Source organism: Balaenoptera musculus, chromosome 6, assembly GCF_009873245.2.
Source record: "Balaenoptera musculus isolate JJ_BM4_2016_0621 chromosome 6, mBalMus1.pri.v3, whole genome shotgun sequence".
Classification (NCBI taxonomy): domain Eukaryota; kingdom Metazoa; phylum Chordata; class Mammalia; order Artiodactyla; family Balaenopteridae; genus Balaenoptera; species Balaenoptera musculus.
Window position 1 is genome coordinate 114443544 of NC_045790.1, and position 26042 is coordinate 114469585.

A 26042-nucleotide genomic window follows, 5' to 3' on the forward strand; every position below is an offset into this window, starting at 1 on the left:
CAGGGCTGCTGGGGCCAGGCCTGAACCCAGATCCACGTCTACCTTCCAGGCCAGAGCCAGGGTGAGGTGGGGAGCAACCCCGCCCCGCCCCAGCAAAGCCCCTGGTCAGCTTCCCAGGGCAGGGGGGAGGCCGGCTCTTACCCACTAGTGCTCTTAGAACCTTTCCAGCACCCACCTGTGTCCCCGCCACTGCAGAGGCTCAACCCAAGACGCTCCCAATCCTTCCCCCAGTGGCCCTACTCCCTGAGTATTTATAAGTTCAGAGGGCTTTTCTACTTCAGTCGCTGGGATGCTCCCACACCAAGGGGGTTTTCTGACTCAGTGTCACCATCTGGGCAGGGTGGTGTCTTGATCTACAGCCCCCTCCCCGTTACCCCAGCATGATGGCCCTGATGAATGGCGCTCTTGGCCAGGTCGCAGTTGCTCCGTGACACAGTTTCTGGCAGGGTACGGGTCTTCTTCGGCCCCCTGCTAGGAAGACCTTTCTGGTTTGTAAAAACTGAGATTGACCCTGGTGGCCAGGTGGCGTGGTGGCCACCAGGCCCGCCTCCCCTGGCCCTGCGTGGGCTAGTGCTCGGGCGGGGGGTCGATGCCTACTCGGGGAGAAGAGAAAAACAGGATCTACCAATTGGTTTTGGCACAACGATTTCTGAAAAATTTTTTGCTTTATGGGGGAGATAGTTATGAATCTCATTTTACGCTGTATTTTATATCTTAGTTGTGTTTGAAAACATTTTGATTTTTGGAGACACGTCAAAATAAATAGTGGCATTTGTATGCAGTGTGATCCTCTGGTGTCGTCCAGCCAGGTGGGGACCGGCCAGGGCTCTCCTCGGGTGCCCCCTCCGGGGTCCCTGCTGCTTCCTGGGGGTGGGGGTGAGACCCTGACATCCGCGGGTCAGACCCCCCGGCCCGGCCTTCTGGGGCAGCAAACGAGGAGTGGATGGACTTCCCACCAGTTAGGAGGACGCGCGGCGGGCACCTTGAAGAGGAACACGGCGTGGATGCCGGGAGGGTTCTCGAAAGGCTCTCAAGATGTGTTTTCTCCAGCAACTTTCCATTAACCTGACTGTTTGAAAGAGCTGAAGCTCTTAGGTTTGCGGTGATGACTCTTGAACTTCTTTTTCAACGAGCCGGACTGCTTCTGCGGCACAAACAGAGAATTCCGATCAGTGGAGGCGTTCTGATCTGACGCAGGGGTGCTGTGAGCCCGGCCCCCCCAATCCCGGCCCGCAGAGAGGAAGAGGCTTTAGTGGAAACTCCTGGGCAGCAAACCAGGAAGCAGCCCCCCGCCCCCATTAGAGCAGCCTCGGCGCTCATCTTACGTATCCTTAGCTTGAGATTTCGGTTGTGAGAAAGGTGTTTTATTTTTCTAAAGAAGCTGAAACCATGGCTAGAAGAAGCCGCCGCCATGCCGGCAGCCCTGGGGGTGGCACCCACCTTCCCGCGCTTGAGGACCCGCTCCCGGCCCACGCCCACGGCCTCGCTGTCTCCAGGGCCCATCTCTCTGCGGCGTCTTGGCTTCTCGTCCTCATCCCCCGTCAGGAAGTCGTCAGTGCTGTCCCCGTGCTCGGTCCCCCCCAGGTCCTTTTTGGTGAACAGCTCGGCTGGAAGGAGCAGAGGTTTGGGCTGCTTTAGGTCGAGTCCCCCACCTGTGCCGGGGGTCAGCCGGGCCCAGGACCAGAGGACACACACCGGGAGGGAGCTGCTGACGCAAACCGGGTGGACGGTCGCGACCCGAATCCAGAGGATGGGGAAGGAGAGGGGGCGCGTCCCAGCTTACGTGGGTACAGGTCTGTCATGCTGTCGTCACTGTCACTTGGGGCGGCGCCGTCATCGCTGGACGCGGGTTCCCAGAAGGCTTCTCTAGGGCCGGGTGGCCCGTCACTGCCCTGCTGGTCTTGCCTCCTCCTACTCTTGTGCCGCAGGCAGGCGGGCACGAACTCCACATGCTGCTTCTGACACGCCTCGTCTGGGAGACAGATGCGCACGCGGCCCGGTTCCCGCCTCGTCTCCCCACAGCCCTCCGGGAACAGAGCTGAGCTCTGCCAGGGCCCCCAGAACCCCCCCACCCACAGGTAAAATCGGCAGAGGAAGGCGAGCGCCATCAGCTCGGTTCCTAGAAGGAGAGCAGGGGGGCGCGTGGGGACGCGTGGGGACGCGGGCCCGGGGCAGGAGGGTGGCGAAGGCCTCCCTCTTCTCTCCTCCCCGAGGAGGACGCGCCTGGAGCATCTGTTCTCTGGCTCCAGCCGGCCACGGCCGGGAGGGCGCTGAGCGGGCACAGGAAGCCAGGCCAGCCTGTCACCCGGAGACTGAAGTCCCCTCAGGCACAGCGGCCGGGACCCCCGCTGGATGGCGGGGCTCAGCGAAGTTGGTGCCTGGCCCTTGCCGCCCCTCGGCTCAGAGCAGAGAGTGGGGACGAGGCGTCCACGGAGAAGCCTCGCTGGAGCCACACCGTCCCCTCCCGCGCCGAGGGCTCGGGGCAGCCGGCTGCTGGGGCCCGCCCTGCATCGGCTCTCACTGTCCCCCGACTCCGGCCATCATCACTCACGGGGTGGACAAGCCCTGCCGGGCCCCGGCCCTCTCGTCACCGCCCACCTGCGGGGCCCCCTCCACGGCCGCACGGCGGCCCCATCACCAGCAGAGCGGAGCCCACGCGTGGCCAGGCGCCCCCGCCACGCGCTCCGCTGCCAGAGCGGCGCCTCCCCGGCCCGTCCCAGCGCCTGGGCCCGGCCTCGGAACCGCGCCCCTACTCATGGGGAAGCCCAGCCCCTTCCCGCCCTCGCCGAGCAGCCGAGCAAGGCGCCCAGGAGCCCGTGTCCCGCCTCCGCCGGCCCCCAGCGCCGCCCGCAGCCTCCTCTCTTCACTGCCCAGTAAGGCCTTCCGGCTCGTCCTCCTCGGGTCGTCAGGCCCGCCCGCCCCGCCCCAGCCGCTCCTCCTGCCCCCGCCTCGCTCGGGGCTCGGGGCTCCCGGGCCGGAGCGGGCCCGGCTCTGTCCCCACCTTGCCGCCTCCGTCAGATCTCAGGTCACGCTTCAGCCCTCCCCTGCCCTCCGGGGCCGTCTGACGAGGCTACCGCTCCGTCCCTGAAACTCCTCCCTGCCTCAGACACGACCGCACCGGGCTCCTCGGCTCCTGCCCGGGGCTCCTCCGAGCTCAGTCCCGGCCCTGTCACCCGGCTCCACGCGATGCAGACGCTGTGTCTGTGTCACCGATCTGCATCATCTGAGGGCTGGTCCGTGTTCCCAACGGCCACCCGCCCTGATCCGCCTCCACTTGTAACGTTCGAAGGAACTTGTGCTCTTCCCCAGAAAGCCGTTCTTCAGACTCCGCTCTCCCACCCTCGTGATGTCATCAGCCACCAGCTGTCACACCAGAACCTTGGGAAGCACAGCTGGTTTCCCCCCCTCTCCCTCACTGCCCCCGTCCACTGATTCTATCCACAAAACCGTTAGAAACCTCCCACATCCTTCCATCTGCCCTGCCAGCACCTGGTGACCCAGCCACCGGCATCTTCACCTGGGTGACTGCACAGCAACCGGGTGGCCCCTCCCACTCCTCCCCTCCCCTCCCCTCCCCTCTCCCCTGGCAGCAACACGTGATCCCGAGACACAAACAGATCAGGCCAGTCCCTGCTTTAACCCTTCCAGGGCATCCCCACTCCACGGCTGCCAAGACCCTCTGTGGTCTCATCCCCACCCGCCTTTCTAACCCCACCTTGCCTGGTGGCACAATGGCCGTCCTCCAGACACCCCCCCAGCCAAGCGGAGCACTCGCCCCGACCCCCCCGCAGTCCCTCAAGTCTCAGTCTAAAGAGAAACCCTCCGAGAGCCTCCTGCATAAGGCAGGTCCACCTGCCTCGCTCGCTTCTTCACAGCACTTAACACAACCTGCATCACTTCGGAGTCCGCCTCTGGCTCTGCACCGTCTCTACCGTCGTCCCTCTCCTCACTGTGCTGGGACCTGGCCCACTGCATCCACCAAGTACCACCGAAGGATGCCCAGGCTGCTGCTTCTGCGTTCTAGGGGTGCCGTCCTGGGGGAGGGCAGGCAAGCGCCCAGACACCCGTGTCCCGCCTCGGCTACTTACATTTCTGCAGAGCCCGCTGGTATCTCCGGCCCTGGGTGTGCCTCAGCACGTGCTCCGGGGACTTGTTGATGTGCCGCAGGGTCAGTGTGCAGAACAGCTGGTGCCTGAGGGGACAGTTCACAAGCAAGGATCCAGACCCACGGTTCTCCACCCTGGCCTCCCCCACACAGACTGACAGGGGAGGTCCACCACGTGGTTTGGGCATCAGGATTCTTAAAAGCTCCCAAGCAACTGCAGTCCACGGCCCGGGTGGAGAAGCACTCATCCAGGCAGACTGCGGCCTCTCACCGTCTGCCTGGAAAACAGGCCTCACCAGCCTCGCCGGACTCTGCTCCAGCACGAGAGGCACGTCGGCCAAAGCCTGGCAAAGTGCTGGATAGTGGGAGCGTCTGCCATCCCCCTCTTCGTTTTGACTACTATTGTCAACCGTGCGCTCCCAGCTAAATCAAAGCTCTCCTTTAAACTAAAGATAGGGAAACGACCGCATTCAGAACCTCAGGTGACAAAGCACAAGCGCTCCACTCCTCCTGAAGCAGAAAGGCCCAGGTGACAAACCTCACGTTTACAAAAAAGCAAACATGCACGGGGGACAGGCCTCACTTGAGATCCCAGGTGACTCACGGCTCCAGGACGCCCACCTGGGTCTCAGGTCTCCTATCTCACGGGAGAGTGGGCGCTGCAGAACAGGCCGCGTCTTTGAGGAGCGCTCACCCAGCGGGGAGGGGTCGGGGCTTCGGAGTCTACCCAGCTCCGGCCAGACTCAGCACTAGGAACTGTCCCACCCTAGGCCTCCCCGGCAGTGCCGGACCCGCCCCGGCCACGTACGGGTTCTTGGTGCTGGGCACAATGTGCGGCTCGAACTCGGCGTAGTCGAAGGCCGGGGAGGCGCGGACCAGCCGCCGGTACTTCTTGCCGCGGGTGTAGACCTGGAGCTCCGGCAGGCGGCAGGGCAGCTCGTGGCCTGTCAGAGCGCACCTCACCTGCGGGCGGGAAGGCGGGGCGGTCACGGGGTCCGGGCGGTCGGCGGTCCCGGGGCCCGTCTGGGGGGTCGTGTGCCCCGAGCCCACCTTGCGGGCGCCAGGCTCCAGCCGCAGGCTCGGGTGCTCCCGCAGGAAGGCGCGCACGTCAGCCGGCGGCTCGCTCATGGCTCGGGGCGCGCGGAGCTGGAGGCCGAACGTCGTTCGAACCACGTGGGCCGGGGGCGGGGCCGGACGGCGCCCCGGAAGCAGAAGCCTCCAGATCCCGGAAGCGCGCGCCCGGGCTGGGCGATGGCGGCGGCGCGGCGGGTGGGGCTGTGCGCTGCGAGGCTGGGGCCGCTGCTGCGTGCGGCGGGCGCGGGGCCGGTGAGCGGAGCGGGGCGGCCGGGCTGGGGGCGCGCGCCCGGACTGGACGAGCTCAGCCGGCCCCTCGCGTCTCCGCAGGCCCCGGCCCGCGCCGTCCGGAGGAGCGTCCTTGGGGTCATCTCGCGCCCAGGTGAGGACTCGTCTAGGGGTGCCCTCGGCACCTGGGAAAGCCGCCCCGTCCGTCCGTGCCTCCGCTTTGCCGGGGCGCGTGGCGTCGCGATAAGCCCTGGAACTGCCGCCCGAGCCTCTGAGTCGGGCCCTGGGTGCGCGCGGGCTCTGGCCGGCGCTGTCGTCCGCGCTGCCGCCCGACACGCTCGGCCCGAGACGTGCCGTAACCGCCCCACGGCTCCTCGGGCTGATGCGGGGCCAACCCAGGACGGAAACTGTGTGGGCTCCTAAAGGAAAGCCTGGCTAATCACCACAGTTTGCATGTTGCCTTCAAGGCACAGCAAAGGGTATTTGTGTGTAGAGTGCTGTGTACACTGTAAAGGCACGTTGCACACCTGCTCCAGGCCTGCTTTTTTACAAACCTCAAGACCCGTGATGCTTTCCGTTGATGGGACTCACCCTCTGAGAGCTTAAATGTACTTCCTGTGTTCGTTTTGCCAACTTTAAATTTATGAACGATGAAAAAGAACAGCTGTTCTGAGAGTTCTGTAAACCACTCTCCTGAGTGTATCACGTTCTGTCTGCAGAGCACAGTAGCCCGTACCCGTGCGCCCTCATGGCAGGATACATCTCAGCATATTCTTGCACGAAAGGCGTGAGGTGGTTCCATGAATTACCCAGGGTCATGGTTGGTGGCAGAGCCAGGACTAAGCCCTGGATCTCATTCAGTGGGTGAATGTCCACTGAGTGGGTGTCATGCGCTGGGCACTGGGTTAGGAGCTGGGCTGGACGCAGGTGCTGCTGGTGGGCTCCCGACTGCACGTGGTGGCCTGGGCCCTCCTCCTGTACCACGTTCTCTCCGGTAGTCATGGCAGCTTCAAGGAATTGGCTGCTCCAGTTCTTTGTTCCAGGGCTTCCGGCCCCATGCCCGTGTTGTGACATCTACTAGGGTTGGTCTGGAGGCCCAGCAGGTGTGGCAGCTCTTCAGCCGGAGCAACTGCTGCAAAAACAGAAGACGACTCCTTCCTCCAGTGGTTTCTGCTTCTCATACCTGTGACTGCCTTTGGCCTGGGGACGTGGCAGGTAAAGCCTGACTTTTCGCGCTCCTGGCTCTGAGCCCTTGACTGTGCTGCCACCTGCTCGGGCTTATGCCCTGTGTCCATAGGTCCAGCGCCGGAAGTGGAAGCTACAGCTGATCGCAGAACTAGAGTCTAGAGTTATGGCCGAGCCCATCCCGCTGCCCGCAGAGTGAGTGTGTGTGGCCGCCCACCCGGGGCTGGGCTCACTTGAGGTCAGCAGTGGGGCCTGGCTGCCTTCCTGACCCTGCTGGGAGCCCTCAAAATCAGTGGTCCTGCTAGGCTTCCTGTTGACACCCGACTGCCCTTGTGAAGCTGCCTGACATACGTACATAGAAAGATCTTTGAACCTGGGTTTCGCGCTTTTTCCAGACCCAGTGTAGCTGAGGGATCCCCCCACAGTGCTGATGGCCTTCTGCAGCAGTAATTCTTAGCTGGAGGGGAGGGCACGCGCATGTCAAGTCTGGACATGAGAACGGTACTGTGAGAAAATGCACAGGCATTCTACTGCCTTCTCCCCTCATTTAAAAGCACTGTCCTAGGAATTCCCTGGTGGTCCAGTGGTCCAGAACCCCACGCTTCCACTGCAGGGGGCCCTGGTTCCATCCCTGGTCAGGGAACTAAGATCCCACAAGATGTGCGGCACAGCCAAAAAAAAAAAAAAAAAAGGGCAGTGTCCTAAGAGTGCCAGCTAAAATCACAAAGCTTTCCAGTCAAAGGAGCAAACAAGTGGGTCACATTCGGCTTGCAGATGACGGTTTTGGCCCCACGTATTTTATCACGTTCACACAGGAGGCCACAGCTTTTTTTCTTGAAAACGTGGACTGTTGAGCAGCACAGATCCACGTTCCCATGTGGCATCAAAGGGATCAGCTTCCCCCTTTGGAGGGCACATCACGCAGACCCCACTGTGGCGGTGTGTCACCTTCTACATTGCTTCTCAGGCCACGGTGGGCTTCGTGGTTTGCAGACCCTTGAGAGGGTTTGTCTTCCTGCCAAACCTTGCTTGGTCTCAGCTCCTGCCCTCCCTCGTAGCCCGATGGAACTGCAGAACCTGGAGTACAGGCCAGTGAAGGTCAGGGGGCACTTTGACCACTCCAAGGAGCTGTACATGATGCCGCGGACCATGGTGGACCCGGCCCGGGAGGCCCAGGAGGCCGGCCGGCTCTCGTCGGCGGCTGAGAGCGGTGCCTACGTGGTCACTCCCTTCCGCTGCACTGACCTGGGGTGAGTGGGACGCGGGGGAGCTGACTGGCCTGGCAGATGCGGTCCTTCCCATCTCCTTCCTTCTCAGCCCCCAACCCTGGGGAATCCAAGAAACCCAGACCAGCTCGGCTCCTTGGGAGCTTGAAATGTGTAATTCTGACATTATTAAGCCAATTAACTTGTTACTGAACAACACCTGCCTGCTGAGCTCTGAAGGGGAAGGAAGGAGGTGGATGAAATAGGCCTCTTTGGAGAAACGGTCGATGAGTGGCCCGCACGTTTAGTGCTTAGGGTGCAGCCTGAGGGGCCAGCAGAGGAACTCAAGAGAAAGGAACCCCCAGCCCTGCAAGGGAGGGAGTCGACTCGAGGAAGGCTTCGCAGGGGCTCTGGGTCAAACAGTGAGTGAAGAGATGGGCAGAGTATCCCAGGGGAAGGAGATGACATGTACACGATGGGGGCTCTGCAAGATCGGTAAGTAGAGCAGCTTCCCAATGGTAACGTGCAAAGGAAACCCCAGGTCCCTTGTCAGCCCCAGCTTTCTGGTTTTAGGTCTGGGATGGGCCCCGATGCTGCAGCTCGGGGACTCCCCTGGTCAGGATGGGAGATTGGGGGCAGACACGCGAGGCAGTAGTTGGAGGCGGCGGAGCGCTGTTGGTCAGTGGCTGCGTGTGCAGCAAGTGAAGCACAAAGCAAGCAGAGGCCGCTGCTGCTGGTGACGGTGGCGGGGAGGCCGCAAACCTACAGCACTCACGGGTCGGAGGCACCCCCTCCTCCCCAGCTAGCTCTACTAACTCTTAAACCCTTCCTCGTGCTGTCGTCCGGGAGGTGCCAGAATGACCATTAGTGACCACCTTTATTCAAAAACCGTCCCCTACCTGAAACGGCGTGCTCTTACTATTCTAGAGTCACCATCCTGGTAAATAGAGGGTTTGTGCCCAGGAAAAAAGTGAATCCAGATACGCGGCGCAAAGGCCAGGTAAGGGGTGTGAACCTGTCCCCCGTAGGAGCTAATCCAGGCTCCACGCAGGGCCCCACAGAGCATCTCACCCCTTCCTGGGCAGGTTGAGGGAGAAGTGGACCTAGTCGGGATGGTGAGGCTGTCGGAGACCAGGAAGCCCTTTGTTCCTGAGAATAACCCCGAGAGGAACCAGTGGCATTACCGGGACCTGGAGGCCATGGCCAGGCTCACAGGCGCAGAGCCAATCTTCATAGATGCCGACTTCAGTACGCTGTGACCAGCCGGCCCCCCGAGGCCCTGTTCTACCTGCCTCTTGACCCTGGGCACCTCCCCGTCACTTCCGGCCCCGCGCGGGTGTTGGTGGAGTGGGAGCGCGCCTGACGTGCGCTGAGCGGAGGGCAACACGAGGGGGCTGGCTGACTGGCCATTGCGTGCCAAGCAGCTGGTAGCACAGGCCACGGTGAGGACACAGCCCCCTGTCCCCGCAGAGAGCACAGTCCCTGGAGGACCCATCGGAGGGCAAACCAGAGTCACGCTGAGGAACGAGCACGTGCAGTACATCCTCACCTGGTGAGCCGGGGCTGGCCACTCCTGCTCCCTCCACCCTCCCTTCAGCCCCTGACACTGTTCATTTCTTTCCACCCAGGTACGGACTCTGCGCGGCCACCTCGTATCTGTGGTTTAAGAAATTCCTAAGCCGGACTCCTGGTGTGTGACGAGCTTGGCGGATGTAGCCCTGTCCCTGAACAGCTGAAGCCACTTCAAGAGATTCGACTGACTTTAGGCTGATAACGTGTTATTGGTATAAATAAATCTCTACATCGCATGTGTAGCGCCTTCCTTCTACCCAAATGAACCAGATCTGGGCTTGGTTCAGAGTATTCAAGGTATTCAAATACTGCTTAGCTTTTTCAAAACTGGACCAACACGCAAGTGCTGCCCTATGAGGGATAAGGACCCAGGATTTACTTGCCACTGTCCCAAACTTTTAGCCCAAAATGCCCAACGCTGGCTGAAGAGGAGGTTTTTTTTTAATTATTATTATTTTTATGTACAGAAAAATCAATAGTGTACACTTAGCCCAGTTTGGTGGCCAGTTCTTTGGCCTTTGCCTTTTCCAGCTTGGCGATGCGAGCCACTGATTTGGGACCCAGGACGTTGCCTCCCCAGTGACGGCGGATCTGTAACAAGAAGACAGGCAGTCAGCTTGGCGGGTCATTTCATGCACTTCTATTGGGTTGTTCCAAGTTGACTGGCAAATACAACTGCTCAGAAAGAGCTGAGAGCCAGCCAGTTTCTGACTAAAAATGCAACTTACCCAAAGACAGTATTCTGTATGAGTGTGCTACCTACCTCATCATATCTGTCGTTGTAATTGGTCCTGATGGCTTCCACCAGCTTAGCCAGAGCACCTTTGTCTTCCCTAACAAGGCAGAGGGAAAAATGTGTGTGGGTCATTGGCCTCTCAGTTACCCTTCCAGAAAGCAGCGACTTCCTTTTTAGCTCCAACACAAACCTTCTGCCTCAGATACAACATGACAACATGGTTTATTCAGGTGAAGAAATTCATAACCATCATCGGCAAAAGTTCAAAAAAGGATTCTTTTAAAGTTGGTCTTTAAAGTAAAGATCCCGAGAAACTAAGCAAACTTGGTGGGGGGGGGGCGGGGTGGGGGAGAAGGTTGTCCCCTAGTGACTCTCGGGAATTCTGGGCCACACTGCACACTTACGAGTTGACTTGTGTGAAGGCCACGGTGGTGCAGGTCTTCCTGTGGACCAGACGCCCCAGCCTGGCCTTGCCCTTGATGATGCAGTAGGGGACCCCCATCTTACGGCACAAGGCAGGCAGGAAGACCACCAGCTGGAAGACAGCGTTAGCTCTGGAGAGTATTCTGAGCAGAAGCAGTAACTTAGAAGCTAACGTGGCAGCGATTGCTCAGGGTTAAAAAGCTCCTGCACTTGTACTTCAAGGTTTAGTTCAGTGAGAGTGTCACATCATTGCAACAGCCACCAGGTGGGTCCCTTGCCAGGACGTCCTCAGACGGAAAGCTGACAGTCCTCGCCACCCTGCGACAGCCTCTGCCAGACCCAGTATTTGGCTTTGAGCTATCTTCCTGGTACAAACGAGGACCCAACCAGTCTAAGGCCAGCAGTCGACGCTTGAGAACAAGTCACACATACCTCGATGGGATCCACGTCATGTGCGATGACCACCAGCTGAGCCTTCTTGTTCTCCACCAAGGTGGTGACAGTATTAACCCCTAGAACATACAACCAGTCTGCGTGGCAGAGGGGTGGGGCTGCTGGGCACAAAAGCACTTGTACCGGGGGCCCCGCTATGACTCAGGGTTAAAAAGCTCGGATTTTACTCTTCACAGTGATTCCAGGTGAAGAAATTCATGCATCATCGCCAAGAGCCTGCCCCACCACTCACCCTCGTCAAGGACGGGCCCACTCACCTGCTCGGAGGACAGGTGGCCTCTTGGTGGGGACATCCCCTTTGCCTGCAGCTTTCTTCTCAGCTCGGGCCAGCAACCTCTGCTTCTTCTCTTGCTTTGTCTCTGGTCTGTACTTGTGGGCCAGCTTAAGCAGTTGAGTAGCTGAAAAAAGACCGCCAGTTCAGGTTGATAGTTTAAAAGCTTAACATCACTTAACCGTCACAAATGCTAGGTCACTGTTCCGAATACAACTGCGCTTCAAGAGATCTCAGATCATATACGGTATCTCTTTAGTATATCACGTTCTGGAAACTAGACCCGGAATCCTAAGTTTTAACAAGCGAACGTACTGAAAATACCCACTGCCCCTTTACAGGCCTCAGCTCTGCCAGTGTCCAAGTAAAGGTGGCGACCACGCCCAAGAAATCCCTCCCCAGCGTTGCTTTTCTGCCACAGAACCCCACCTGTTTGGCGGTCCAAGGCCTGGGTGAACTGGTTAATCGCGGGCGGCACTTTCAGCCGCTTATAGAGGATAGCCCTTTGCCGCTGCAGGCGGATGTAGCGGGGCCATTTGACAAAGCGGGTGAGGTCCCTTTTGGGCTGGATGTCCTGTCCTGAGGAGTAAAGGGCAACACCGTGAGGCTCAAGCTCCTCGTCAAGCTCGTGTTCAGGGCCACGCAGAAGGGCGCCGGTGCATCAGCGATCTCGGTGCTTTAAGATGGCATCACCACCTCTCAGACAGCAAACGTTCTTTCGCGTCACCTGCACACAAACACCTAGGATCACAGAAGAGACTAGCGACACCTCTCCTCATTCAACGAGCAGCCAAGGCGTACGTCAGGACCGCGGTCCCACGGCCTCTGCTCTGGCAGAGCTAGTCGTGTGACGGCCAAGCTGAATCCCAACGGCCAGTACCTGGGCTCCACGCTGCCACACGCTCAGGTGCGCCGTCATCGCCCCCTCTCAGAGGAAGAGGTTAAGAACCGAGCCGGGTTACAGCTAGAAAGCGGCAAAAACGCGAGAATCCCCATCCACGTAGCCTCGACTCCAAACTCACTGAATTCTAACAAAACCAAGACATGACCTTCTGTTCGATAAACTGCTTTTCTTCGTTGGGGGGGTACCATTTAAGCAGCCGTTTGCAACATCTGCCGTCTCCTACTCACCAATGCCAAAATTCTTGGGCCTTTTCTCGAACAAGGGGTTGACCACCTTCTTGGCCTCCTGCTTCTTCACCACAGCAGGGGCCGGGGCCACCTTCTTGCCCTTGGCCTTCTTTCCCTTCGGCTGGGCGAAAAGAAACACCCAGTTCAACCGCCGCCTCCCCAACAGTCTCTCTGAAGAGGAGTGGGTCCCGGGCCGGCTTCCCGAAGACGAGAGCGCGAGGCGGGCCGGCCCCAAGCACCCCCGTGAGCAAACCTGGCCCCAGCCGCAGGCGCCGCGAGCCCGGCGACCGCCCCCCCGGCTCGTGCATCAGCGATCTTGGTGGTTAGGGACGTCCTCACCATCACTCAGATAGCAAATATTCTTTCACATCATCTGCACGAGCCTCGACAGCCCCGCGGCCCCTTTCGGAATCCGGCGGGCTCCAAACAGCAGAGGCAGACAGACTGAGAACCCCCTGCGCAAGACCCCTGGCGGCCCCCCGGGACGGAAGAGCCCCCGGGGCGCTGGAGCGCCTCGGCCTGTCAGCCCCGAGCCCCGCATGGCGGCGCTGCGCTCCCCGGATCCTCCTCCTCCTCCCCAAGCCCGGCTGCCGAGAAGTCTATCCGGCCCCAGTGCCTCTAGGCGAGGCCCCGCGGGGCTCCTCTCGCGCTGGGCGGTGGAAGGATCCCTGCGGGGTCACGCCTGGAGAAGGATGGCAGCGGATAGAGCCCAGATCCGAAAGCCAACATCGCGGGTACCAAGAGTACTCACCATCTTGAACGGTTGGCGGAGAAAGAAAGGAGAAGGAATTGTGGGTAATATGTATGCGACCTCGGAGATCGCGAGAACGGAAGCCTGCGCGGGATTTCGGATTTAAAGCGACAGAACTTTCTCCCGCCCGGCGGGCGGTGCCTAGAGCCGGGCGACGGGTCCGAGCTGCTGGAAAGGGGCGCGGAGAGGCGCCAGGGAGCCGGGACTTCTCCGGAGGGGCGCGCTCTCGTCCCCAGCCCGCCCTGGCCAGGTACCCGCCGGTCCCCGGCTCTGCGGACCAGGTGTGGGCGTTGGGGCGGCGTGGCGGCGGTGTCGGCGTCCTTCTCGTGCGATTTACTCCAAAGTGGCTTAAAAACCGCGAGTTCGGTCGGGGGGCCACCCGGACCGGAGCACGCGCAGCCCGGAGGCACCTGGCGCGGGGCGGGAGGGTGGTCCCAGCAGAGACCCCGGAGCGGAGGAGCCCAGAGGTCTCGTGGGGCGGCCCCCGGGGGTCCCGGCGTGGAGACGAGGGCGGCTGATTGGGGGTGAAGGCCAAGTGCGTTTGGAGGAGGTGGGGTAGGATCCGAGCGGCTCCTCGGGTGAGGAGTAGGGCAGAAGTGCTGGCGGGGAAGCGGCTGGCCAGGGCAGGTGGGGAAGTGCGTGGGCCTGGCCTCTGGGAAGGCTGCGCCGGAGCCCAGCAGGGTGTCGTCGGGGTCCCGGGGAAGGGGCGCGGGCCGGAGGAGACGCCGCAGTGCACTGTGTGCGGATGCTTGGACGAGTGTGTTTGGCAGAAAGGGAGTCCCCGGAGAGCTGCGGGTCCTGCCGAGGCGGGGGCCTGGAGGGTGGGAGGCTGGGGTTCGCCCGCTCACACCAGACTCTGGGTCCCAGGTGCCCCCTGCCGTGCCTGAGGCCCCGCCATGGCCCAGCAGAGAGCCCTGCCGCAAAGCAAGGAGACGCTGCTGCAGTCTTACAACAAGCGGCTCAAGGATGATGTCAAGTCCATCATGGACAACTTCACCGAGATCATCAAGACCGCCAAGGTGGGTGGGGGCCGCCGGTCTGCTGCCCCTTCTGAGACCAAGGGAAGTAGCAGAGTCTAGAGATTGTGGACAGTGGTGAGTGGAGCCAGGGTGTCCGCTTTCAACAGCACCCACTCAACATGGCTGCTCCGGGCCAGGTGATGGCGATACACCAGTGAACCCTTGTCCCCATGGGGAGAACATCTGGGAGAGCCACAAGGGGATTGACAATAACAAACAGGTCAACAGGTAAACTGGCCAATTACAGGTCCTGGTGAGGCGGTTGTAGGGGACTCCAGTCACATTGCCAGGATCCAATGTCCAGCATCACTTACTAGCAGCAAGGGCTTGGATGAGGTCTTGACTTCTCAGTGCCTCAGTTTCCGCTGCATCGTAGGGTCCTTGTGATGACTGGAGGAGTTTATCTGTGTAAAGCGGTTACCGTGGGGACTACTGCGCGCGCACGCGGTCAGGGAGAGAAGCTGGGGAAGGCCTCCCAGGTGGGTAGCGTGGTCAGCGTCCGGTTCCGGTCAGGCAAGCCCGCTGACCGGATTGGGGCAGGATCTCTGCATGACCGCTGCAGACCTGTAAGGCTTGTTTGAGCATTAAGAGTGACGATGAAAGCTAGAGTTTATTTAGTGCTCACCACGTGTCAGGCGGAGCCGAGAGGGCCATTTGTGTCTCATCCCATTTAATCTTCACAAGAACTCTACGGGGCAGGTACCATTGTTTTCCTCTCCCTTTTCAGAGGGGGAAACTGAGGCTCAGAAGGTTTACCAACCTGCCCGGAGTCACTCTGCTAATAACTGGCAGGGCTGGGAACCCGGGCAGTCTGGCTCCTAACCGCTTAGGGTGCCCTGACCCCTGCCTGGACCCTGGCCTGGCGGGTGGCTTGGGACAGTTAGCGGCCTAACAGGCTACAGGCGGGGCAGGACTCCTGCCTCCGCCGTTTACCGCCTGAGACACCTTGAGTGGGCTCAGGTCTGTCCCGGCCTCAGGTTTGCCCACCTGTAAACCAGGGATGGCGGTCCAGGCCTCTGTGAGTTTCCTAAGATGATGGTCGAGCGCTTAACACAGTGCCTGGCACCCAGGAAGTACTCGGTAAATGGTCACTTAAAAAAATACATTGTCATTTTCTTGATCCATTTAGCAGGTCAGTGAGCGCCTGAGCTAGGGACGCAGTCTGTGCTGAACAGGACTCCACACCCCAAAAAAGACAGGACCAACCCCTCCCCGCGCCTGGCACGGCGGCTGGTGTACTTAGGCATCCACTGGTCCTGGTGAAGGTGCCTGCCATCTCCTTAGAACAGAGCTAGAGGGGGTGACGGTGCACGCGGCCTGAGGTCTGGTTGGCAGCGCCCGGTGCGCAGAGGGCACGATAGGCCACAGGGTGTGGCGATTGCGGGCATGCTGCCACCGCGGGGTGCCTGAGGGCCGGGGCGCCTGCCCATTCTCGGCTTTCTCGTTTGCCCTCCAGATTGAGGACGAGACGCAGGTGTCGAGGGCCACTCAGGGCGAGCAGGATAATTACGAGATGCACGTGCGAGCCGCCAACATCGTGAGTCACCAGGTGGAGGGGACAGCCCGGGCTCCAGGAACCTTGTGGTCCCCACTGGGGTTCCCTGGGTGGGGGGCAAACCACTTCTCAGGAGACTCCGCTCGAGAGGAGGGCTGTCCATGGCAGCCGCGTAAGGGGCTGGCAGGTAACCGGCCACGGCCATCCTGTCGAGTGCTGGGCGGTGCTTAGAAAGAGATCACCCCTTCCTCGCTGAAGATTCTTTATAAGTGCGGGAAGCAAATGGTCAGATGAAACGGGACGTGCATTTTGATCCCTTTCGATGTCACAGAACAAGCAGGGCAACCAAGTATTTCCATAGGTCTGTGCCCCCGGATGAAAATGCACAGGACGAGGTCCTAAAGGAATCCCCCCCAACTGGCAGATGTGCTGCTCCTGCGGAAGAGCAGGGCAGGAGGTTAAATGGGATGGTAGTTTGATCTGGGGTTTGAGGTTTTGAGAAGCAGCGTGTGGGCTTGAATAACACATGAGATTGGTGATCGTACCAGCAGAAGCAGAAGACAGAGGCCAGGGGAGCGTGGGGACCGGGAGGCTGACAGCACCTGCCTTGGTGCCAGGGACCCTGCCCCGCCCCCCACCGCCCCATAGCTTACGCTCTAGTTTCCTCACTTCTCACAATGACCCTATGTCAGTGCCATGGTCCCACTTTGCAGATGAGGCAGCTGAGGCCATGGCTTACCCAGCGTCAGGCACACGGAGGCAGGCTGCCGTCAGTCCCTCACTGTGCTGCCCCGTCCCCATCCACGCAGGTCCGAGCCGGCGAGTCCCTGATGAAGCTGGTGTCCGACCTCAAGCAGTTCCTCATCCTCAACGACTTCCCGTCGGTGAACGAGGCCATCGACCAGCGCAACCAGCAGCTGCGAGCTCTGCGGGAGGAGTGTGACCGGAAGCTCGTCGCCCTGCGGGACGAGGTCTCCATAGACCTCTACGAGCTGGAGGAGGAGTATTACTCGTCCAGGTACAAATAGGGCTGGACCCCGTGCAGAGTGGACCTGCGGACCCGGGCCCGGCCAGCAGGGGCGGCCCAGCCCCACCTGGCAGCCCGAAGGTCCTGTTTTTCCAAATCCTTCCCGGTCTTGGCAACAGAGCCCTTGGCCTGGGTTTCAGAGGAGACCTCATGGTCAGAGCGTTTGATCGACAGACAACCTACGCCGCCTACCGGGGCCTGGGCATCGGGATGAAAATCACAGAACCTCAAGGGTTGGGAGGGCCAAGCCAGCATTTCTGTCTGGGGGCTTGTCTGTCCCTCTTAGCTGACTAAGCAGTATCTAAACATTCCAGCCAAGGCCGGGCTAGCTCTCTTGGCCACCCAGGCTCATGTCCAGGACTCCAGTGCTTGCCCAGGGATGCAGTTCCATAGGGGTGTCACTGAATACCCACCGTGGGTGTCGGGTGGGGGCTCCTGGGAAGGAGGAGGAGAAAACCCAAGCAGAGGATGGCCTTGAAAGCCAGGCCTGGGAACTCGGACCACTGAGCTCCCATTCAGCTCAGCCTTGTTCCCAGACCACAGCCCTCCTGCATGCCAGGCCCATGCTGAGCGCCAGGGATACAGCAGGAGCAAGACCTGTCACCCCAGCCCTCGTGTGGCCACTCAGAATCCTGAGACCTGAGGCGGTTTGAGCTGGAGGGGCCCTGAGAAATCAAGAGTCCAGGTGTAATTTACATTTGGGGAAACAGGCTGGAGAGACCCCGCATCTCCATCCCCATTAGCTTGGAAAGATCGAGACTCAGTCTGGCAGACATGGAGTCCACACCCCCTCTCGCCCTTGCCGGACAAATGTGTCCTTTCTGTCATGGATGTTCAATGCTCCTTTCTGTCCCGTGGCGGCCATGCTGGGGCCACAGACGCCCAGAGCCAGTGGTCTGGGGCTTGGTTTCACTGCGCTGGACTCAGTGCCACCCCTCATGGTCCCCACCCATCTTGGCCTTTGTGGGAAGGGACAGAGTGTCACTGCCCAGAGGGAGCGGTCTAGCCTCTTCCAGAGTGTTCTGGGGCCTTCTCTAGTCCCTGATACCCACGGCTCAGCAGACACGCGGCGGGTGCCTCCTACATACCAGGCCTTCAGAGAGGGGTCCCAAGTGGGTCCCTGGGGGGTTTCAGACCCTGCTGGGGACGTTTCTCACAGCACTGCTTGTCCCCTATGTCCCTGTGTTTGTCCCCCTGCTGCCCCCAAGGGCCAGGCCCCTGGACTGAGCAGCTGCAGGCCAGCAATTCAGCCCTGCCTCTCGAGGCTGAGGGCCAGAGGGGCAGGGCTGCAGGGGAACCCAGGGGGCCTGAGAGCCAGGCTCCTCACGTCCTGGCTCTGGGCCCGGCAGTCTCTGGTTCAGCCAGAGGGGTTTCTGGTCCAGCCTGGGGTCCCTTCCCGCTGTTCCCGGTGCCTCGAGAGGCTGAGTTCCTCTCTCGTCTGTAAATGCCTGTCAGTGGCTGGGGCTCGGCTGAGGCTGGGCCAGCGGGCTGTCAGCCCCTCCCTGCTCGGCCCCCAACCCGGGCCACCAGCGCTCAGCCCGTCCTCCGCCCTCCCTGCGCGTCCCGGCTGCCTGCACCCTCATCTCCACGCTCGCTGCCCTGCTTTCTGCTCACGATTTGCTCTTTCTCTGCCTCTTGCCCTCCACTCTCCTTGAGACTCCGCTCTGTGTCCAGGATGGTTTCTGAGACTGAACGCTGAAGTCAGGAGCAAGGGAGGGAGCGAGAGGCAGGGCAGGATTCGGGAGAAAGCCAGAGAGACAAGTGTGGGGACGGGACATGCTCTAGTCGCCCCCTTGACAGCCTTCACGAGCCGTGCCCTTCACCTGCGTCCTGGCCCTGAGAGGCCAGCCCTGCTGTCCCCATACTAGAGACGGGAGACTGAGTTCAAGGGGCCGGGGGCCTGTTTGAGGTCACACACAACACCAGGGCCTCTGCTCCTAACTGCCACCCCATTCAGGCTGAGTCCCAGCCAGGGCCAGACCCAGAAGGAAGACAGGCTCTCTGCCCTCAGGGGCCTTGCAAAGTGTCGGGACCGCGGAGGCCATAGCGAGCTCTGGACGCTGGTTCCTGCAGCTGGTGGGAGCGTGTGGCCAGGCTGGCAGCTCCCTGCAGGAGGAGGGCAGCTGGAGCCAGGACAGGAGGTGGCGGCAGGGACTAGGAATGCCACTTGGCAGGAGGGACACCGGTTGGCCAGTGGAAGGGACCAGCCGAGGTCACAGCCTGCTGGTGGCTGGTCCCGGAAGGCTCCTTTTCGGACTCTCCGGAGGACCCGGAAGCAGGGGCAGCCGCCCGCGCCTCGCCCTCAGCCAGGCCGCTTGACGGAGGGGCCGGCACCGAGGAGAGGAGGGGAAGGCAGGCCTGGGGTGTGGTCTGTGTTTCCTTAACTCTGCTTCTGTCTCGCTTTCCCTCCCTGGCTTCCCTCTCTTCCTGCTCCTGTCTCTCCCTGGGTTTCTGGTGGTGGAAAAGCTCAAGTCTTTGCGAAGCTAATGATCTGCCTCTGTGTGAAGCTTACTGGAGGCTGGACCTCGACACAGACTCCGCTGACGGCCTCTCAGTCCCTCTGCCGGCGCCCCCGGAGCCCAGTGCTGGCCCCCTGCAGGCTGCAGCCCCTGCCCACTCCCACGCCGGTGGCCCCGGCCCCACGGAGCACGCCTGAGCCTCCCCGGGCTCCTGTCCCCGGGCCCCTAGACCTTAGGAGCGAAATCCAGCGCTCCCCTCTGGGCCCACCACAGCCTCAACTCCCTTCAGCCTTGGGGCCCACTTGGGGAGCCGCGGTGGCCTCTTTCGGAACCGTGGCAGCCCAGGGACAGCCCACCTAGGAGTGCTGGGGGGAAGCAGTACCCCCAGCCATGCCAGGGTGGCCCATCCTGCCTCTCGTCGTCACCTCTTATTTGCTACCTTCCTGGCTGGCTGGCTGGAAGGAAGTTTCCAGGATAGTTTGTCCCGTTGAGGACCTAACAGCGGGGCAGGGAGGATGGCCAGCATTGGGAGACCTGCCCTGAGCAAGGTGTTTACAATGGAGGACGCAAGTGCTCAGAGTGGACAGTACTAGCCAAGGCCAGGCCCCCACGCACAGCTCTGCCCGCTACCTTGCCCTGAGGCTCCCTGCGCTAGCTGACTGCCCCTGCAGGGCTGTGGGGAAAGAGGGCTGCCCGCTCTTGCAGAAGTCAGGCAGGGTCCTTCCTAATTCCGCTGCTGCGCACGTTTTGGTTATTTTTGTAATGAGACTGTTGAATAAAACCAGCTCCACCCTTTTGCTTTGGTTGGTTCCTTTTCTTGCTCAGCCCCAATCAGTTTTGGACCACCCTTGGTCTCCGTGGCTGTCGGAAAACAGCCCCTGGGCTCTGCCTGGACAACATTGGGCTCCGTATCAGCCTTCTCCCCACGGGGGGCTCTGGGCAAGCAGGGGCTTTGTCAGCTTGGAGTCATGGCTGCATTTCCATTGCCTAGAAAGAGCTGTCTAGGAAGGGCCCTAATGTGTGGTGAATGCATGAAAAGCTGCCATTATTGCATATCACGTGGCCCAGGCGTCGTGCCTCTGGTTGCACCCCGAGTCGGTGCTCGTTACTGGCATCTCAGGGAGGGGTGACCACAGGCTCGGAAGGGGTTGAAGTGCTGTGCTTATGGTCATGGAGCTGGGAAGTGAAGTGGGAGGTTCAGGACTCAACCCAGGTGGAACGCGAGGCCCAGTGCCCGGAGCCAGGCTCACCTGAAAGGCAGGGAGCGGGTGTCACCCCAGAAGAGCCGGGACATCAAATCCCAAGCCCTGTCACCGGCGTGCTTTATCTCCTTCCCAGAGGGAGGTCACCGTCCCAGTGTACGGAGGACATGACAGCCCACGGCCCGCCACGTCACTCTGAATTTATTACCAGTCGCCACTGAAACATAAACTTCAGGAGGACACTGCTGTGTTCTCTTCGCCGCTTGTACCCCGGGGCCTTGGAACCTGCCCGGCGCGCAGTCCTTTCTGAACGAACGCGGTCTCGCCAGCTCCTACTTGGGGTCTGAGCCCCCAGAGGAGTGAATTACTGCGGATCTGTTCCTGTCGCCCCTACGGGTACCGAGCACCTACCGGGTGCCGGGCGCGGTCTCCGCCCCCGCCCCATAATGCTTTGCGCCCGCCCCCCGCGCCTCTTCCGGTGGAGCCACCTGGTTAATCGAGCGTCGCGCGTTGGCTGCTCGGCGCTCGGCCGGCCGCGCCTGCCCACGTGCTGGTTCCCGGCGTGCGCAGCGGAAGGGGAGAGGGTCGCGCCGGCCGGGGGCAGTGTATGTGTCTGGAGCTGTTGGTCCCGGCGCGGGACGCTGCACCCCGGCTCTCCTCCCCACGAGTAGGACCCCGGAGCGAGCCCCGCCCGACCCCCGAACCTCCAGCCATGGCTTCTCTGCTCGCGAAGGACGCCTACCTGCAGAATCTGGCCAAGAAGATCTGCTCCCAGCCCAGCCCCGAGCCACAGAAGCGCAAGTCGGGTAAAGCGCAGCCCCCGGCCGGGACTGGGAGGGCTTCGGAAGGGGGCGCCCCTCCACCCCGCAGCGTCCCCACTCCCCTCCGCGGCGGAGGTCGGTGTCTGCCCCACACCGCACCTGAGTAGCCTTCAGGTGGAGTAGACACGTAGATGCGTGAAACAAGCCTGTGAAATACTAGAGGGAAGAATTGTAAGGGATGCTTAAAGGCAACGCCATTTCCCTTACTCGTTGGGGGCATCCGTCTGGGAGTCCGAGAGATTCAGCTGTGCGCCCTCCGGGCTGGAAGCTCGGCTGGGGTTTGGAGGAGGTGACCCCGTGGAACGGTTGCTCTGCCGTTGGGCATCGTGAACAGGCTTAGCCAGCTCTCCACGCTGGGTGGGAAGACAGGTATGAGTGATGATGAAAAAATTACTTTTTCATCCCATTACTATGGGCCTGGTGGTGGTGTGGGGAGAAGGAAGGAAGAAGATGGCTTCTGCTAATGGGAGTTTACACGGCAGTGGTGACAAGAGCCCCCTCAGGAGGCAGATACACAAGTAGGTGAAACAGACAATAACTGGCCTGCCCTGGCGCAGAGGAGGGGAGAGTGGCAGCGTCTGCCATGGACCTACCAGAGGGAAAAACGACCTTTTCTTTTTATACAAGGAAAATATGTTCATCGTAGAAAAATAAAGTTAAGTGAATTTTTTTATCACTCAGTTACTAGTTAGATCTGTATCTTTCTAAAACTTTCTCTGAGTATTTCTCACTGAAACAATTTGGCTCCTACTTTATGTACTCAATTCTCATTTTCCTTTTAGAATGTAAACATTTTCTGCCCTCCCCCACCACACACACTTGTGGGATCTTAGGTCCCCGACCACGGATTGAACCCAGGCCCTCGGCAGTGAGAGCGCGGAGTCCTAACCACTGGACCGCCAGAGAATTCCCTCTCAATCTGTTAAAATGAAAGCCTATGCCGTTATTTTTTGTTGGGCACATCGTAGTTTGTTTTGTGGCGGTGCCATCATTATCGCTATAGATGGATATTTAGGTTTTCCTAGTTTTTCACTCAAAAAAGGATGTTATGGTGAACATGCTGAGGCCACGTCTTTCTGCATACCCAGAATGAGTTCTCACAAGCAGACTGCTGGGTCAGCGTGTGGATGTTTTTCAGGGTTTTGATGAGTGTGGCTAGTCTGCTTTCTAGGAAGTTTGTGGCTCTGAGCTCAACGGATGAGGGTCTCCATAACCCCCATCCCGATTAGCTTTTGGCATTCTTCTAGGACCAAAGGCTTTGCAGGACTTTCCTACCTATTGAATGGGTCACAGGGATTGGGTTGGCAGCCCTTTCTCATTTTGTGTTTCAGCTGGCAAAACTCAAGTCTCAGAAGCTGCTGGGCCCCCCAAAAAGAAGAGAAAGAGAGCACAGAAGAAATCCCGGGAGCGGGAGGAGAAGACTGCAGAACCCAAGGCCCAGGCCCCTGCGGAGAAGTCTCAAGCCAGGACGCCAGTGGCAGCCAAGGAGAAGGAGGGGGCCTCCAGCTCCACCGGGGCCCCTGCAGGTGAGGGGGATGGGCAGGGTCGACTGAGATCTGGGACAGATATAAACGTGGTCCTCTCTGGTCGTAACGGCATGATCAGATAGTGTGAGACTTCCCGAAGAACGTGTTTTCAGAGGACAGATCACGGGGCCTCTGGGGGTGGATGGGAATCTCAGGAAGTGCACAGTAGTTTCAGGCCACATAGTAACTGGGATGGCGAGGGGCAAGGCCATGTCCCACTGAGGTCCTGGAGCAGCTTAGCTTGAAGAGCTTTACTGCCCTCACGTCTCTGAAGTGGTGTTGCGAGAGCTGCCTCTGGGTCTGGGGGGCACTGCAGAAGTTGGAAGAAGTGGGAGATGGGTTTGGCCCGCACTACATGAGGATGTCCTGTCCTGGAGGCCAATCCAGCTTGAAGAGGTAGGGTAGAATTCAGTGGAACTGACCTGCAGATCCATGAGTGGTCACTGGAGGGGGCAGTGTATGGAGACTCAGGCTTCGAAGCTGGGCCCTTGGGGAGGGCACAGGAAGGTCGGGGCGTGGGGGAGTTTCCTTTTGGTTCTGTGACTGCTTCTTTGCAGATGGCCTGGCCAACGAGCCTGGCTCTTTATTTGCTTTGGATGTTCTGCGGCAGCGCCTGCATGAGAAGATCCGGGAGGCGCGGGGCCAGGTAGGTGGAGGAGACCTCTGGGTCCTGTGGTGGTTTCCGCACCCTGCCTGGAGAGAAGACGCCCAGGTGCTTGCTGAGGTTGGCCCCAGCTCTGCCAGCTGTTATGGGGCTGACAGGGCGGGGGGTGGGGGGATGGGGCTGACAGGGCGGTGGGGGGGCGGTCAGCCCCTGATCCCGCCCCTGCAGCGGGTGCTGCCAGGGCCTCGGCAGCTCTGTTCTGCAAGACGTCAGGTGTAGTTCTTGTCATCTTGCGGAGCTCGGTCCCCAGGGTCCTCCTCCTGCTGGCCACACTGAGCTTCTGGCTCTTCTGTTCTGCGGCCTTGGAGAGAGGCTCAGCCTCTTCCTTCAGGGAAGCTGATTTTGCTAGCACACCCACACTGGGCGACAATTCCTGCACGTTTGCCCGTCTAAATGCTCGACGGCCCTGTGAGGTAAGCCAGGGCCTGAGATGAGGTGACCAGCCCGAGGTGACAGCCATGGGACGCTCCAGGACCTCAACCAGCCTCAGCGCGGTGGCATCGCCACCCCCCCTTTTCCTGGGACCCTCCCCCAAGCCTCCTGCTGTGTGGGGACAGTCCCCTGGCCCCTGGGACAGGCCCGAGGGCCCTGCCTTCCTGCAGTGGTCCAGAGCACTCTTGTCTGCCCCGCAGGGGTCAGAATCGTGCACTGGTCTGCACGGGTGCAGTGTTCTGACCCAACGCCAAGATCTGGGTGGTGGCCTTGGCTGAGCCCCCTGTCCTTGTCTCTGAAATGATGGAGGACCACAGGTCCCTTATTGGGTCATTGGGGAGACTTAGAGGCACCGTGTTTGGGAAGTGCCCTAGTATGGTAGATGCCTGGGATCCAGAAGGCATGGTTCTCACGGGGTCCCCTTGTCCTTGTTTTGGGTGCACTTTGGGTGCCAGGTCACCTCCGGGTGGAATGCTGCACGTGGCGGGCCCTTTTTCCTGCCCTGATTCCATGTGCCAGGCTGGGGGCCCCGCGGTTGGGAGAAGCTTACGAGCGAGCACCTGCTTGCGCCACAGGGCAGCGCCGGGGAGTTGTCTCCCGCCGCTTCGGAGAAACGACGCCGGAGGAAGCAGGAGCGCGACCGGAAGAAGAGGAAGCGGAGGGAGCTGAGAGCAAAGGAGAAGGCGGCCAAGGCCCCCGAGGGGGCGGAGGCCGCTGAGCCGCCTCCCGAGGCGCCCCGCGAGGAGGCGCAGGCCCGGCCGGGGCTGCTCTTCAATAAGGTGAGCGCCGCGTGGCCGTCGGGCGGGCGGAGGTGGCCGCAGTGCGCGGGCCCCGGGCGGGCGGGAAGCGGCGCTCGGCTCACATCGCCCTCTTCCCCCGAGGTGGAGGTGAGCGAGGAGGAGCCGGGCAGCAAGGCGCAGCGCAGGAAGGAGAAGAGGCAGAAGCTGAAGGGGAACCTGACGCCGCTGACGGGCAGGAACTACCGACAGCTGCTGGAGCGCCTGCAGGCGCGGCAGGCCCGGCTGGAGGAGCTGCGGGACCAGGACGCGGGCCAGGCCCGGGAGCTCGAGGCCAAGATGCAGTGGACCAACGTGCTGTACAAGGCTGAGGGCGTGAAGATCCGCGACGACGAGCGCCTGCTGCAGGAGGCCCTGAAGCGCAAGGAGAAGCGGCGGGCGCAGCGGCAGCGCGCGTGGGAGAAGCGCACGGCGCACGTGGTGGGGAAGATGCAGCGGCGGCAGGACAGGCGGCGGCAGAACCTGCGCGAGAAGAAGGCGGCCAGGGCCGAGCGGCGCCTGGAGAAGGCCCGCAAGAAGGGCCGCATCCTGCCCCAGGACCTGGAGCGGGCCGGCCTGGCCTGAGGGCCCGGCGGAGAGCGGACGCCGCCGCGTGCTTAAGAGCCTTCAGATCCGGGGGAGGGGTGACCCAGATCCGGGCTCTAGGCTCCTCTTGTGAGGCCGGAGCGCTCCCTGAAGGTTGCGGGGTTGGGGGGCGAGGGTGCAGTGAGGAGGGAGGGGGTGTCTGGGGGGGCTTCCCTGGCGCCCTCTTCCTCTCCCGTGTTCACAGGAGCAGGAACTGCTGTGTCTGCCCCAAACTCACTTGGAAAGGACAAAACCCAGCTCCTGTAGCCTGAGTTGAAGTGGAGTTGACGGGCTCGGTAACTGGGAGAAGGCGGGGCCGTCCTCAGGCTGCCTGGAATTGAGTTATTCGAAGTTAATTTCGAAGGTGGGTGAAACCTAGAATTTAAGGTAAACATGCACATTAAAAATCCTAAGGTAACCACTAAAAGATAGAAACGGTGTTAGTGAATGAGCAGGAGGAACAGCGGAGTGGGGTAGACAGTTACCGATCTAGGGGGAGGCAGGAGAGAAAGAGTAAAACCTAGAACCGAGCGAGGCCGATGGAGGGTGCACAGTCAGAGGCCCAGTTAAGTCCACGCCCGCAGGCAGCCGGGATGAATGCACGGGACAAAACTCAGTGAATTTTATGGTATGTGGATTATATTTCAGTAAAACTTAATAAAATTTTTTTGACTAAACTCCAGTTAAGAAACAGATGGTAACCCAAAGGAAGCTGGTGTGGTTGTATTATAAGAAAAAGACTTCAAGGTAAAAGGCACTAGTAGAAAAAAAAGTCGCCACATAACGAAAGGGGTGCAGATCACCTGGAAGGTAGAACAGTCCTGCACCAGGAACAGCTTCAAATCTGTCCAGCAGAAACTGACCCACTACAAGGAGAAATCAATTCACAAACCAAAGTGGGA

The 26042-nt window shown here is 60.5% G+C and overlaps 5 protein-coding genes and 5 non-coding genes across 13 annotated transcripts; 3 read left to right on the forward strand and 7 right to left on the reverse strand.

The window, feature by feature from the left end:
- Positions 1-628: 628 nt before the first annotated feature.
- Positions 629-5287, reverse strand: SURF2 (surfeit 2). The gene is made up of 6 exons (XM_036855164.1): positions 5156-5287; positions 4914-5068; positions 4089-4192; positions 1784-1972; positions 1441-1607; positions 629-1144 (listed from the first exon to the last, which is right to left on the reverse strand). Exons 1-6 carry the CDS (start codon positions 5231-5233, stop codon positions 1061-1063), a joined length of 777 nt encoding a protein of 258 aa, XP_036711059.1. The 5' UTR covers positions 5234-5287; the 3' UTR covers positions 629-1060.
- Positions 5288-5323: 36 nt separating this feature from the next.
- LOC118896796 (surfeit locus protein 1) lies at positions 5324-9605 on the forward strand. Of its 3 annotated transcripts, none has more exons than XM_036855162.1 (8): positions 5324-5561; positions 6489-6622; positions 6705-6787; positions 7651-7842; positions 8725-8797; positions 8883-9045; positions 9268-9349; positions 9426-9605. In XM_036855162.1, the coding sequence occupies exons 1-8, from the start codon at positions 5357-5359 to the stop codon at positions 9493-9495; spliced, it is 1002 nt and encodes a 333-aa protein (XP_036711057.1). In that variant the 5' UTR covers positions 5324-5356; the 3' UTR covers positions 9496-9605. The 3 variants fall into 3 exon arrangements, with proteins under 3 accessions (XP_036711057.1, XP_036711056.1, XP_036711058.1); XM_036855161.1 differs by having other exon boundaries at positions 5441-5561; positions 6451-6622; XM_036855163.1 differs by lacking the exons at positions 5324-5561; positions 6489-6622 and adding an exon at positions 6988-7093 and having other exon boundaries at positions 6703-6787.
- Positions 9606-9792: 187 nt separating this feature from the next.
- RPL7A (ribosomal protein L7a) lies at positions 9793-13199 on the reverse strand. The gene is made up of 8 exons (XM_036855159.1): positions 13135-13199; positions 12384-12504; positions 11682-11831; positions 11239-11379; positions 10961-11040; positions 10510-10640; positions 10133-10202; positions 9793-9960 (listed from the first exon to the last, which is right to left on the reverse strand). Exons 1-8 carry the CDS (start codon positions 13135-13137, stop codon positions 9856-9858), a joined length of 801 nt encoding a protein of 266 aa, XP_036711054.1. The 5' UTR covers positions 13138-13199; the 3' UTR covers positions 9793-9855.
- LOC118897572 lies at positions 10298-10364 on the reverse strand. The gene has a single exon (XR_005020466.1). It is a non-coding gene; the product is annotated as a small nucleolar RNA SNORD36 (small nucleolar RNA).
- On the reverse strand, positions 10711-10783 carry LOC118897571. The gene has a single exon (XR_005020465.1). It is a non-coding gene; the product is annotated as a small nucleolar RNA SNORD36 (small nucleolar RNA).
- On the reverse strand, positions 11118-11192 carry LOC118897570. The gene has a single exon (XR_005020464.1). It is a non-coding gene; the product is annotated as a small nucleolar RNA SNORD36 (small nucleolar RNA).
- LOC118897574 lies at positions 11910-11984 on the reverse strand. The gene has a single exon (XR_005020468.1). It is a non-coding gene; the product is annotated as a small nucleolar RNA SNORD24 (small nucleolar RNA).
- Positions 12687-12761, reverse strand: LOC118897573. Its single transcript, XR_005020467.1, has one exon. It is a non-coding gene; the product is annotated as a small nucleolar RNA SNORD24 (small nucleolar RNA).
- On the forward strand, positions 13179-19931 carry MED22 (mediator complex subunit 22). 2 transcript variants are annotated; one of them, XM_036855157.1, is made up of 5 exons: positions 13179-13386; positions 14023-14153; positions 15610-15690; positions 16458-16666; positions 19142-19931. In XM_036855157.1, the coding sequence occupies exons 1-5, from the start codon at positions 13188-13190 to the stop codon at positions 19329-19331; spliced, it is 810 nt and encodes a 269-aa protein (XP_036711052.1). In that variant the 5' UTR covers positions 13179-13187; the 3' UTR covers positions 19332-19931. The 2 variants fall into 2 exon arrangements, with proteins under 2 accessions (XP_036711052.1, XP_036711053.1); XM_036855158.1 differs by having other exon boundaries at positions 13244-13384; positions 14002-14153.
- An 891-nt stretch (positions 19932-20822) lies between these two features.
- Positions 20823-25822, forward strand: SURF6 (surfeit 6). The gene is made up of 5 exons (XM_036856716.1): positions 20823-21142; positions 22489-22683; positions 23241-23329; positions 24355-24558; positions 24661-25822. The coding sequence occupies exons 1-5, from the start codon at positions 20944-20946 to the stop codon at positions 25138-25140; spliced, it is 1167 nt and encodes a 388-aa protein (XP_036712611.1). The 5' UTR covers positions 20823-20943; the 3' UTR covers positions 25141-25822.
- The last annotated feature ends 220 nt before the right edge of the window (positions 25823-26042 follow it).